This window comes from Phoenix dactylifera, chromosome 9 (assembly GCF_009389715.1).
Source record: "Phoenix dactylifera cultivar Barhee BC4 chromosome 9, palm_55x_up_171113_PBpolish2nd_filt_p, whole genome shotgun sequence".
Taxonomy (NCBI): Eukaryota; Viridiplantae; Streptophyta; class Magnoliopsida; order Arecales; family Arecaceae; genus Phoenix; species Phoenix dactylifera.
Window position 1 is genome coordinate 9,962,972 of NC_052400.1, and position 13,540 is coordinate 9,976,511.

The 13,540-nt window shown below is 35.0% G+C and overlaps 2 protein-coding genes across 3 annotated transcripts; one reads left to right on the forward strand and one right to left on the reverse strand.

The window, feature by feature from the left end:
* The first annotated feature begins 485 nt into the window (after nt 1-485).
* On the forward strand, nt 486-1,402 carry LOC103709413 (cysteine proteinase inhibitor 4). Its single transcript, XM_008794726.4, has one exon. It carries the CDS (start codon nt 738-740, stop codon nt 1,113-1,115), a length of 378 nt encoding a protein of 125 aa, XP_008792948.3. The 5' UTR covers nt 486-737; the 3' UTR covers nt 1,116-1,402.
* A 646-nt stretch (nt 1,403-2,048) lies between these two features.
* On the reverse strand, nt 2,049-8,756 carry LOC103709414 (40S ribosomal protein S8). Of its 2 annotated transcripts, XR_005513285.1 has the most exons (6): nt 8,648-8,756; nt 8,459-8,531; nt 7,759-8,092; nt 3,935-4,187; nt 2,508-2,683; nt 2,049-2,413 (listed from the first exon to the last, which is right to left on the reverse strand). XR_005513285.1 is itself a non-coding variant. In XM_008794728.4 (5 exons), the coding sequence occupies exons 1-5, from the start codon at nt 8,649-8,651 to the stop codon at nt 2,332-2,334; spliced, it is 669 nt and encodes a 222-aa protein (XP_008792950.1). In that variant the 5' UTR covers nt 8,652-8,753; the 3' UTR covers nt 2,049-2,331. The 2 variants fall into 2 exon arrangements, 1 of the variants encoding a protein (XP_008792950.1); XM_008794728.4 differs by lacking the exon at nt 3,935-4,187 and having other exon boundaries at nt 8,648-8,753.
* Nucleotides 8,757-13,540: the final 4,784 nt, after the last annotated feature.

Below are 13,540 nucleotides of genomic sequence, written 5' to 3' on the forward strand. Positions count from 1 at the left end.
AGACTAGAGTTCAAATCTATTCAAATCTAATCACAAGCACCACGATCGGTCCATGATCAGACCCAAATCCGCGTTGCAGTGTTTTCTAATCCACATAGGTTATGGATCATATCCACTTTGACACCATTTGTAACAACCCGGGATCTTACTCAAAAAAGTTAGCCGGAAGATATTATTTTAGTTTTCTGATTCTAGGTATCCAAGATCTATCCAACGAATAATTGATATGGGACTAAACATATATCCACATGGGTCATCACAGACTCGGTCATTTGATACTAAAATCTTTTAACCAGAGGAAGCCTAAACTTTGGACTGATATTAGAATCCAATCATTTCAGTATCAATATAATCATCATTTTTCTTAAAAAAGAAAAACAAATCCATTTTTTTGAACCATAATTAGTATTTGCTATGACAAATTAAAACAATTTTTGCAGTCATATTATACTGGAACATTATTACATTAGTGCCACGGAGATGCAAACCAGCCTTTAAAGGGCTCAAACCATCCTCGGCCCACAGATGATGGGCCGAGAGAGAGACAAGAATAAGAGTCCAAACCAGGGGCTTCGCGAACCGTCCACGCCACCCCGACACGCGGTTTCCGTTTCCGATATCGTCGTTATCCCTCCGAACCGCATCTTCCTCCGTCTCTCTCTCTCTCTCTCCCTTTTTCTACTCGCCTTTTCCACTTTCCCTTTGTTCCCGCATTCTCCTCTTTCTCCTCTCTCGCCATGGCTTCCTTCTCTTATCGTCTCCTCTTCCTCCTCCTCGCTGTTGCTTCCTCCGCCACGGCCTTCCAATTGGGCGACGGCGGCGGACGGAAGGTCGGCGGTCGGACGGAGGTGCCGCACGTGGAGTCCAACAAGGAGGTGCAGGACCTCGGCCTCTTCTGCGTCGAGGAGTACAACCAGCACCTCCATGGCGGCGGCGAGGTCCTGACGTTCTTGCGGGTATTGGCGGCTGAGCGCCAGGTGGTGTCCGGGATCAAGTACTATCTAAAGATCGCCGCCCGGGACGGTCGCGAGCGGAGCTTCGACGCCGTCGTCGTCGTCAAACCCTGGCTCAAGTCCCGGTCGCTCCTCTCCTTCGCCCCCTCCGCCCACCGCTGAGATCCCGGCCATCGCAGCTCGGTCTTGACTCCAATCCGGGAATTGGAGTCAGCCCGAGTCTGTTTATATTTAGGAAGGAAAAAAAGAATTCTGAGCTTGAGGTAATGTTGTTATTTTTAGAAAGAAAAAAAAAGTCTGAGTTTGTGTTCTTCCTTTGACGTTATGGGAAAAAAACAAAGCTTGAGTTTATGTTATTATTGATATTTGGAGTTTGTTTTGGAATTTGAGAGCTTTCTTTTCTTTACCAGCGAAGTGAAAAATGGCACTTGTGGGTGCTTATGTTTATAGATTAATGGTTCTACGTATCTTATAATTCTTAACTAATTGGTTTAACTCAATCGTCGATAAAAGAACCTAACGTGACAAATCTAAGAAGAGCAAAAGAAAAAAAGAAAATCTTGAACTAGAAAAAAAGAAAGAAAAGCAAAGAGTTTTTCTCTCCCCAAAATTCTTCATACTTGGAGATTAAGAAAAAGGGTTTGGAGTGATATCATTTCTTTTTTATGATGGATCCAAGAAGGCCCTAGGGGCGACGGTAGTAACCATTTACTTCTTCGTAACATCTGAGCTATGGCGAGAAAGAAAAAGCCTTTCAGACAAAACCAATAGAACTACGAATTGAATAGCTGCTTACATGACCAATCACTCTGAAGATATCTTATGGGCAAAAGACAATAAAATACCTCGTCGGAACATTTTATTTTCTGACTTTATTGAGTACCTTCGTCGGAACATTTTATTTTCTGACTTTATTGAGTACCTTCACAATCCTCATGTATAAATCCACCCGCTCTAGCAAGAAAAGAAAAGAAAAAAAAAAAGAAAAAGAGGAGGATAGGCAGCTAGCGACCTCAAGGATGCAGATTCAGCTTAAATAGTTTATGAACAACAGAGATTATGTCTCATCAAAGGTTCAGTCAGACAAGACGCTCATTAACAAAAACACTTATAACATCGAAGACCTGCGTTTAACATTATTCTAATGAAATATAACTTGGAATCAGCTTTTCCTCAACAAAAGCACAGTATGGAGTCTACACAACAGATAACCATCTAAAGCTCAAAACTATAACCAAACAAGTATCCTCACCTCTGATATGGTTAAATTGCATTACAAAATTTTAATGAACCATAAATTTTGCGGTTCAACCTCTGAATCTCAAAAAAAAAACCAAAGTGCATGGATGCATAACAAGCAAATTTAAAAGAACTCCACTTAAGCAGCAGCACCTGCCTTGCCCTTCTTCTTCTGGATCTTCCTCATGTAAAACTCAAGCTCCTTGCCTTCTAATATGTATCTGTGACGCCACAGCAGAGGTGAGTTACGAGAGTGAGTATAGATAGGTGGCGGAAAGGAGATACCAGTTATAATGCAGAATAGCTACCACATACCCATCAGCTCTGCCGCATTGACCAGGGCGAGAAGAGATGCAAGCCAACAGCCTCCCACTTCCAAATTGCTCCTCAATGTGGGGATCAAGTTGGCGACCTTGTTGACGCTTCTCTAGCTTCCTAAGAACATGGCTGCTCTTCTTCACTTCCTCCGCAGCACCGTCCCCCTCTTGCCCCTAATAAGCCGAAGCAAGAATAAGCAATGAGGAACTTTGATGTCATGAGGCACAACAGTGGATAGGTGGCAGATCAAGGCTGATAAAGTAGCAAATTGCAAGATTGTACTCTAGATTTTATAGAATATATTTCACCACGCTAAAATTCAGATGTTTTAAGTGTTACATCTTGTTTTAATCAGCGTCAATTCAGAACACCTTGAAACTTCGAAGTTTGAACATCCCGTCAGATATACAAACCGAGTGGTATAACTGTAACTAATCAAATCTTAGATGTGAATTGTCAACCATGCTGATACTATTTCTAACAATTCTCTATCTGTGAATGGAATAGTCAAAGAAAAAAGTTACAATGCACGAGATATAGCCGCTATTGCTAAAAAGCCCTACCCTACTATCTGAGATCGGTGTAATAATACTAATATTGAGGGGGGGAACACCTTTTCTTTCGGATCGTACATACAAGTAAAATTAAATCTTATACCACTTCATTCGTGAAGCGATATGCATCGAGTGCCCAAAGCAGTGGATCAAGTGCATCCTTCTACACTTTTCATGAGAATAGAACCATTACTCATTCCAACTCATCAACGAATGGAAATATGGCTCATCATACAAATAAATTATAAAAATATTACTTGGCATCCATGAAAATTATCATATAAATGATTGTGTATATATGATATGAATTATATTGTATGATATGAATATGAAAGACCATAATCAGGAAAACCTATGCGGCCGGTGACCGAGTATCGGACATTCAAAAACATCATTTCGTTCAAACCAACCATGAATCTTAATAGAATCCATCACAAGATGAATCCAAAATGTTCAAATGGATTTGCAAATCATGAGTTCTTTTAATTAACATCAACCACCAAAGTGTAAAAGCTCTCATTCACTTTGGCAAAATCCAAGGGGGGGTTAATAAAGTGTGCAATACAAGGATTACAACTTGAGATATTTGGGCAAAACAAACAGATTTGAAGGACGGAAAGAACATGCCAGACTATACATGTTCGATCAAGAGAGTTTTTAGATTGAAGCATCCGTGGCAAGTTATAGGTGGGTTTTAATTCATCGATTAAAGATATAATAGGACTTAAAATTGAACAATCTATTATGCTACTTTGAAAAGTTCTAAAAATCAAGGTTTGATCCACATTACGATCAGTATGAGGGTAAAATTGAAAAACATCTTAAGCATGGTTCGTAATATTGGAATCATGTACCATATTAGTACCTTACCGATTCGGTATGGTATACCTCTGCGCCAAAATAGCTTTTTTATCCATTTTCTCAATTTTTATCTCGGTACGCCTCAATACCAGTCGGTATGCCTCGATATGGGGCGGTATACTTCGGTAGACTTGTACCGACTTGAATATATGTTTCGTACCAGTTTTCTCTCGGTACGGTACGGTACGGTACGTCCCGTATTGGGCAGTACGGGGGCGGTACAGCAGACATTGATCTGAAGCTTGCATCCAAATTGGATTTGCTAATGAGAAGATGTCAACAAAAAATAAAGGCGTGCTGAAAAGAGAAAAGGAAGTGTTTCAGGAATTTAATACAAGCCATATGTAATGAATCAGTAGACAGACTTGCATTGATCTAGCAGCTGATTAAGGCAGAACAAGAAGCGTCAAGATAACAAAAAGTTATCTGTAAATGAGTATGGGATACCATATATGGTGTAAAAACATGTTAATGGTGACATGTTGAGGGAATTTCAAGAAGAATATTCGAAAAACTTGAACGCAAAGTGTAAGCTGAACACAGAAACCTAGCATAGAGGCTAGCACGGATGACAAGGAGACGGATGCAAATTAATAAAAAAAATGTAATTTCAGTGCAACACTCATCTAATAAACATGACCAGATATTTTTTGGGTTTCCACAGTTGTCCAGCAATAGTGCATCATATTCCTCAAAAAGCACACCACCTTCATCACTGAAACTAAGGCCAGTGTCACAATATACAACCATAAAGTTCTGTGGAATCATCAAATTAACACGAATTTATAAAATTGAATTCATCAGTTGGTTCTATCCAATACAAGGGCATTTCAGAATGATTAAATTTTTTAGAAAAAAGTACGAGACCGCAAAAATTAACTAAGATTGCTATTTATAGAGGATTTCCTATAAAGTGCAGAATATATTAACTCTAAGATGAGATTGCTGGTTTCTAGAGCAGGCATGGAGTTAACCTTATTATAGATCCTGATGGCCACATATTACACTGCAGTGTTTCTTTTACATGTTATTGTCCATGTCCTATGAGAAATACTTTATGAAGTTTTTTTTACAATTGAAAGATGTAAAGCAACCTGCATTTCTTAATATATTTTCCTTTTCAAATAGGTCACTGTAGTTAATTCAAAGAAGAGAACAGACATAGGAATTACAACAACGATGAAGTTGGCGTAAAATTGGAATAAAGAACATAACTAGCCTCTTCTGGATCGGTAATGGTTGTACAATTTCATGCATTTTATTCCTCAAGATATGACACCTTTCCCCTTGAGGTCAAAGATGTGTGGAATCATCGACATGAACAAATAGAAACCTAACTGTTTTGTTCACTATTTTCAACTGCTTGGTAGGCTTCAATCACATACAAAGACATTCACCAACAAAAAGGCTTTTGGGGCAGAAACAAGCTTGCAATGATCAACTTTTGCCAATATAACAAAGAGATTATGGATAAAATTCATATCTCAACAATGAGATAAGGTAGCTTATATCACATGCCAACAAATACTAAATCAAATGGTAGAGTCATCTTGACAAGCTGCTAAATTCAGGTACTTCATAGAACTTTATATAGGTGACAAACAAACTTAATATACCTTTGTCCCTAAATAGAACAACATGAAGTCATTTTAGGTGCATAGAATAAGCATTTATAAGGAGCTACATGTTGGGATGATTTATTTTAATACGATGCCAAGTTTTAAGAGTTGTTCCCAAGTATTATCTCATCAGGAGTGATTTTGATGTCATGATAAAGATGAGGACACATCCATCTTTGCATGTATCTAAGCAATCAGCTCAGTTTTTTTTTTTGTTTCAGAGCCCAGGGAGTCCTTCACATAGTGCAAATCGTTCGCAGGTGCTATCTTTGGTGAGCATAGGTGTATTAGTTCAGTGATGACCATGTCTTCTTCCCCAGGCAGCACACCACTATTTCATTGTGTATGCTGTCACCATAGGTGCATAACAAAAGACAAAGCTTGAGACGTTAGTTCTGCCTCGATGCTTTCAGGTTCAATGAGCTCATTAGCAATAACCACAAAAAGAGAGACTTGCTAGATGACATATCATTAAGAACCCTCTACTTCAGATTAATTTACCACTGAGGGAACTTTTAACATCCCAACCACTAGGTGCCAACTAACCTTTATCCAACCTGTAGCAAAAATTCCATATCTGGCCATCCCAAGCAATAGCCTAGTTATAGTTGTATTTTATAAACTGGAGTTGCATCTGGGATTCTGGTTCAACAAAGCATGATGCAATCTCAAGATGCAGAGCAGACATGAAGAGTAAGAATAAAATACACAAAAAGTTTTAGATGGCAAAAACCAGAAGCGTGCACCTATCAAAAATAAAAAATTGAAATCAAAATTTTGGGGAAAAATCAATTAATCAACTGTAAAAACAAATATGGTCAAACTTCATCAATCAAATGCCAATAAATGAATCAAAAAACAAGGTGGACATATAGGCCCCAGAAGCACTTTCTGGCCCTCCAAAAGCACTTTTAGATGGTATAGTGATGTTTGGTAAAAAAATCAGCAAATTATTTTTACTTTACTAGAAAGCTGAAAAGGTCTACTTGAAAAGGCTCTATATTAGAGCTTCTCCCCAAAAGTGCTTTCTAGCTAATATTGGAAAGTTGTTTTCATGTTAATGAAACTTTCTGATGACCAAAATGCTCAGCAACAAATCTCATGATTACATCTAATATTATATTATACCATATCCTATCATAATATATATTATTATACTATAAATATAATATAATAATAAATTAATAATATATTGTTATATTATATTATTACATTATAATAGTATAATATATTATGTTATTGCAGTAAATACATAATTATAAAATAATATAACATATTATTACAATAATATTATTATATTATTAGAACAATAATAGTTATATTATGATAATATAATGTATTATTATTATTATAATATTAGAATATACTATTAATAATATAACAAGGTAATATATTAGATTATATTGCATTATATTATATGCTATTGTATGATTATATTATAATAATATTATATTATTATTATTAAATATATAATAATATTTAGTAATATAATATTATCATACTATAAAATAGTATAATTTATTATTAGATTAGAATCTAATCCGTTATAACATATTATATTGTTATACTATGTTATTATGTTACATTATGTTACATTGTAGTAATATTGTACTATCAATAATGCATTACTGTATCATATCATATTATATTATATTATTATGCTATGGTATTCAATATTATATTACGCTATATTATAATAATATTATACAAAATAATAATATTTTAATATATAATATTATGTGATATTATATTATATTATACACCACTATGCAATACTATGCAATATTCTTTATTGTCATTTTATTATAACAAAAGCACTATCTCATTTTGATGACCAAACATGTGTTAAAGTTTCACGACACTTTAGAAATGTAGTCAAACAGTAAATAGCTTTTTATAAAAGCTCTAATTTCCGAAAGCTCTACTTCTAAAAGCTATATAAGCTCTAATGCCACCAGCAATCCCAAATAGGGCAATGGTCATACAATATCCAAAATCATACGGAATTAATATATACAAACAAATAACAAAATAGGGCCATAGTCGTACAATATCCAAAGTCATACGGACTTAATATATACAAACATATAACAATATCGAAAGTCATACCGAATCAATATATACAAACAAATAACAATACCCAAGGTGACATTCAATAGATGCAGAACATAATGGGAAATACTAAAACAGAGAGAAGAAATCAGCAAAAGCTACCTCAGTTGCTTCCTTTTTGGCAGCAGGGGTCTTCTTCTTCCTTCCAATTTCAACACCATAATGCTGGATGTACCACTGCTTGAAGGGAGCAGCATCAACCTGCACGATAGCGCTCTTCACAAGAGTCTGCGTCCTCACGAGCTCATTGTTCGAGGCATTGTACACCACATCAAGGATACGGGTCTTGCGAGTCACGGCCTCGCTTCCCCACGAGTAGTTCCCAGTGTCCAATCGGAGGGCCCTCCACTTCACGTTGCCTCCCCTCACCCGAACCCTCCTCACTGTCTTGTTGCTCGACAACTTAGTGTTTGCCGGCTGCCGGCCCAACTCATACCTTTCAGCAAAAAGAGGAGAAAACCCCCCCCAAAAAAAAAAATCATCACCAACGAATCAAAGTGGAAACTTTTACAACAACAATTGATGAATCGAAGAAGATAACATACACTGCCTCGACTAGAACCTATTCTAAATAATAAAAAAAAGAAAGAAACTTAACAAATCTCATAGAAAACGATCAAAAATCAGGGAAGAAAAAAAAAATATTTTTTCATTTACTTTCAAACAGATCTATAGTGCAGACATAGCAACCAACATAAAACACGCGAGGGTTCTACGATTGGATGTCTAAGGCCGATAAATCGACGAAATCGGATTTAGGGTTCGGACGAAAAGGAGATAGAGGGAAGAAAGAGGGGCTTACTTTCTCTTCTTCCTCCAGGCTTTCTTCTTCCCTCCGGTGGCGCGCCTCTTGTGCATAGAATCCCGAGAGATACCTGCGAGCACGAAGAGAAAACGCCATGGGAGTAAGCTTGCGTGAGGGATCGAAGCATATTAGGATTTTTCCCTATCGAGAGAGACGAATCTGGGGGAGAAATCTAGGGTTTCTTACCCATTTTGGCAGCGCTCGCTCTCGCTTGGCTCACAAACCCTTCGGGGAAACTCCAAAACACTAACCCTAGCCCTAAAAGATGGCAGCGGAGTCCCTTCGACGAAGGGCAGCCTCGTCATTTAAGTGCAAAACTATTTTGGCACTATTTCATAAACCCCCTGGAAAACTTGAACGTCCAGTTTCTGGCCCAAAATTATATGGTTCTTAATATTATAATTAACCCCTGACATTCTTTTTTATTTTTTTTGGTAGATAACCCTTCAAATTCTTTGTTTGTATACTTCGGAACCGGCCTGGACATCGACCCGTTGTGGTATCTGAGTCCGGTTTAGCAGGTCGACCCATTAATCCATGCCATTGTTGTTACCAAATATATTAAAAATAGTAAAACTTTTAACAACTAAAAAACTATTAAAAAATATAAAAAGAATATAAAAAAGATAAAGTATAGAATAATAATTTTTAATATATAATATTCATCTATATATACGTTTAATTTTGTTTCAAATTGATTTAAAAAAATTTTCTTACTAGAATGTTTTTTCTGAAAAGCTAATACTTGAATATATGATGCCTAAAAAAGTAGTTTTTGCATGTTTAGTTGATCTCGAAAAAGTGGCATTTCAGAATGGCCTTAGTTTAGCGTCTATTTTTTTGAAAAAAATTATATAAAATATCTGTTATGCTACTAATAAAAAGAAAGACCTTATTTCATTTTATTTAAAAACTTAAAAGTATTTTTGGAAAAAAAATTAACCCAATGGATTGAGTTTTTCTTTTCCATGAAATATGAGAAAGCTATTTTCTCATCTCCATCTTTTGATAACTCTAATCAAACATTAGACATTTCTTCATTTTCCCCATTAACTATACTTCCTTCCTCCTCTTTCCACGAATCAAACAAGTCCATGGAGTGACCTTAGCCAAAAAGCTTAGATGAAGGGGGGAAGAAGGGGAGAAGAGATTAAAAAAAAGAAAAAGATAGAAGAAAAGGAAGCCAAAACCTAGAGTTCATTGTTAAGCATGGCCCCTCAAAGCAAACCCAGCATGGCATGGAATGCTATTCAACCACAACTTACTTCACCCACCTCCTCCTTCCGCCAAGTCAGCTTTCATCATCAGAAATACGTCTCATAGACTGCAGATGAATTGGAAAGAAACCAAGAGGGACATTGAAAACCTTAGGTTATATGTTTTTCGTTTGTCAACTATATAAGAAAGAATAACACAAAAGGAATATCGCCGATAAGAAAGGAGAGGAATTGTGCATGGAAAATGAAATATTCAAACTGAAGGATGAGATGTCGATCAAATATCCAAATAGGGCTAGCATCATTCCATGCAATATAATAATCATTTGATAAACAATTATATTTCGAAAGCTACAATTATAACATAAATCCTTTAAATAATTTACTAATATTATTTTCATAAAACTTCATAACTAGTCAAGATTATATTTCTACTTCTATGTGAAGTTCTTTTATTTTTTTAGAACTTACCCATTCAGTTTCAATAATTATGATAAAAAAATATTATTCATAAACATAATTACAAAATTATATGATATATTATAAGTTATTTATTTTTATTTTGAGTTTAATGAAGCTAGATCAAAAAAGCCAAACTCGTGTCAAATGTGTACAGCTGCTGATGAGCAGCTTGCTCATTTAACAGCCCCACCCAAAAGATGAAAGCTTAGATGAGGTAGCTATAGTTATGCCTAATCTCTTTCATTAAAGATTCTTTTATACTGATGTCAAACATGTACAAGCTACTCATGAATAGCTTGCTCATTTAAAAGATCCACCCGAAAAGACCAAAGTTTAGATTACATAGCCGTGGTTATGCCTATTTGTCTTTCAGCCAAGATTCTTTCAGCTTTTAGATTTTTTATGATTTTTCATGGTTATAGTTTTTATGATTAGCATAGTGGAATCATTGCTTTTGTCTTACAAATTTTCCTGATGGCTTGAATTTTGATCTGCCCCTCATCATTTTTTTTTCCAATAGGAGATTTTTGCAAGCATTTCTTCCTTCATTACCCTCTGCTGTCTGATTAGTTACTTTTTATTAATATTTCTAGCATCATTACCAGTTGCAAGGTGTCAAATGGTTTGGAATGAACTCAAATGATTAGTTACTTTTTATTAATGGTTAGGGGTGGTATGTCAATAGTGGGGCCACAGGTGAATAGTAGGTCACTTGTATTTTTGGAAAATCCAGGTTTGATCCGATTTATATAGGCTTTTGAGTTATGGGTTAGTGTGATGACCCGTACAGACGTATGTTTAGTCCCGTATCGGTTATTTTCTAAATAGATTTTCAAGTATTTATATATGATCAAGAAATCCAAATAATATCTTTCGGATAATCTTTTTGGATGAGATTCTAAGTTGCAATAGTTAAGGTGGTCAACTCGAGAGAATTTTAAAATATTAAAAATATTATTATAATTTTTAATGTTTCAAGCATGAGATTTTCATTAAAAAACTAACATGTTTATTTATTAATGATTGGCTGCAATATTTTGATCAACATATTTATGTCCATGACAACTCTTGTTTCAAAGGATTTAGAAGAAAATCTTACTTTGATGTGCATCTCTTTGTAATATTTGATAGTTCTGCAAGTATATCTATCATGCGTCACTACATTCCAAGAGTAGTAGCTAAGAAAAATATGAAATTACTGGGGAATTTTGTTGATGACAACCTCAGTCCCCACATAGTAGACATCAAAATTTTCCTACTATATAAACATATATTATGAATAGATGCTTGTACTGTACTTGGTATCTCCTTGCAAACTGACTATTCCGTGATTTGAATTCGTCTTAGTTTATATTTTCTCATTAAAAAGTTTAAGCTATATCTATACTGCTATATAGTGCCAAATGACCCATCTTTTTTATTATGGCATTCCACATAATGGCCTCCCTCCATCTTCTATCGTACTGTTCCAATAATCAGAGCCTCTAATGGAGATGCACTTGTTATTCATAAACTAATCAGTTATTCACAAAACAAAACAAAAAAAAAACTATGCTTGAATATGGTATGTTTATGATGTTCACTCATTCTATAATATTTTTCTATTAAGAAACTGTTAGACATACCTTAAACAGATGAAAGTATCCAAGCTAATTGACCTTACAATATTGTGATTCATTTAAGAAGAAACTCTCTTTTAATTTCCATTACTTGTAAATTATCATGTGTAGCCTATCATATATAGGTTGTTGGAGCTTACTTGTTTAAGAGATTGATATGTACATGTTTTGATAATATCTTAGAAGTAGATTGCTCAAATCAAAATGACTAACAACTCATGGGCATAAAAAGGATGAGAAAATTAAGCATCAAGCTCATCTCTCATGGCAACATCGAAATATTTAGAGAGTATGTTATTCCCTCTCCCTTTATTTTCATATTCTTCAAAAATTTGTAAAGAGAAGTTCATCTTGACGCTGCCACAAAGTTCTTTCAATGTTTTCTTTGTTTTAGCCATATCATTAAGCTTTTCAAGTTAGTTGATATCTCATTATCAATGACTAGATAAACTCTTGAATTACGCTCTCCCCATGAGTTCTTAAGTAGTATGTCACTACTCAATAAATTAAAAAAAATATTATAGACGAGCTTTATTAATTTCTATGATTGATCCCATCGATTACATTAAGAGGGGATTTATAGAAGAAATTTTCTAAAGGTAATAGGATTTTCCTAATTTCCTTAGGAGATAGATTTTATAGAAGAAAATAAAGAGAAAATATCAAATAAATAGTAGAAAATAGGTTCCCAATTTCTATTAAACTTCTAACTTATCTAACAAGAGTTTCTAAAAGGAAATAAATATAAAAGTTTGGACAAAAATTAAAGAAAAATCATCCTTGAATTATGGGCCATGGAATGACATTTTCATAATTTTTTAGAAATTCATTGATATAAGTACAACTTTGATAAATTGCCCGTAAATTTCTCATCCAATCTCCTTTGAATGATTTAAGATGTGTTAGAGGCTCAACTCAATGCCAGATTATATGTCTCAATCTTCAAAATTCAGGTTTATTAGATGCTTGTGAATCAAGTTTTACTTTATATTCTTTCGTAGAGTCATGCTACAGATCTTATAGTTGACTAGAATGCATTCCATCCTGTCGGTGGATCTTAGCATGAGTCTCAATATAGCCATACCATCCTTTTAAGATTCGAGGATTCTACCATGACATCTATTACTTCCTAAAATCATTTTTTTAGGCATTTGAACCCTTCATAGTTTTAGTTTCACCTCCGCAGTTGAGCATGCAAATATTTAGTTTAGCTAATAATTATTATCTAACACTTAACTTATTATAATAATAATTATATAGATATTATTTTAAAATCTATCATTAATCTACATAAAATAATTTTTAAAATTTCAATCTTCAAGCCGGTTATAAAAGTTTATTTGCATGCGATAAAAAATGACTCACGCAAAAAACATTATTATTTTTAGAACCATCTAGTCATTGTCCTATCCTCAAAATAACGACTGTTTTTATTTCAATCATAAATAATGATTTCTCAGGATCCATATTGTGGAATATCATTGTCCCAAATAAAAATTTACTTAGATGCAATTAGAGCCATCCATCTATTTTTTTTCCCTTGGCAGAATTGCACGAACCGAGCGGTATCCAACGTGTTCAGACCGGTTCATCCGGTTGGACTGCTGAACCGGTGGCTCATCCGCATAATAAACAAAGCGGCGCACGTGCGAGAGCATCAGCCCAGAGGTACCTTCGGAAGAGAAGCAAACGCACACGCGCTTGCACGGCGCAAAACGTGGCAAAGATTTATTAGGTCTCCCATGCTTCCTCCCCTATATATATATATGCACGTAACCCCC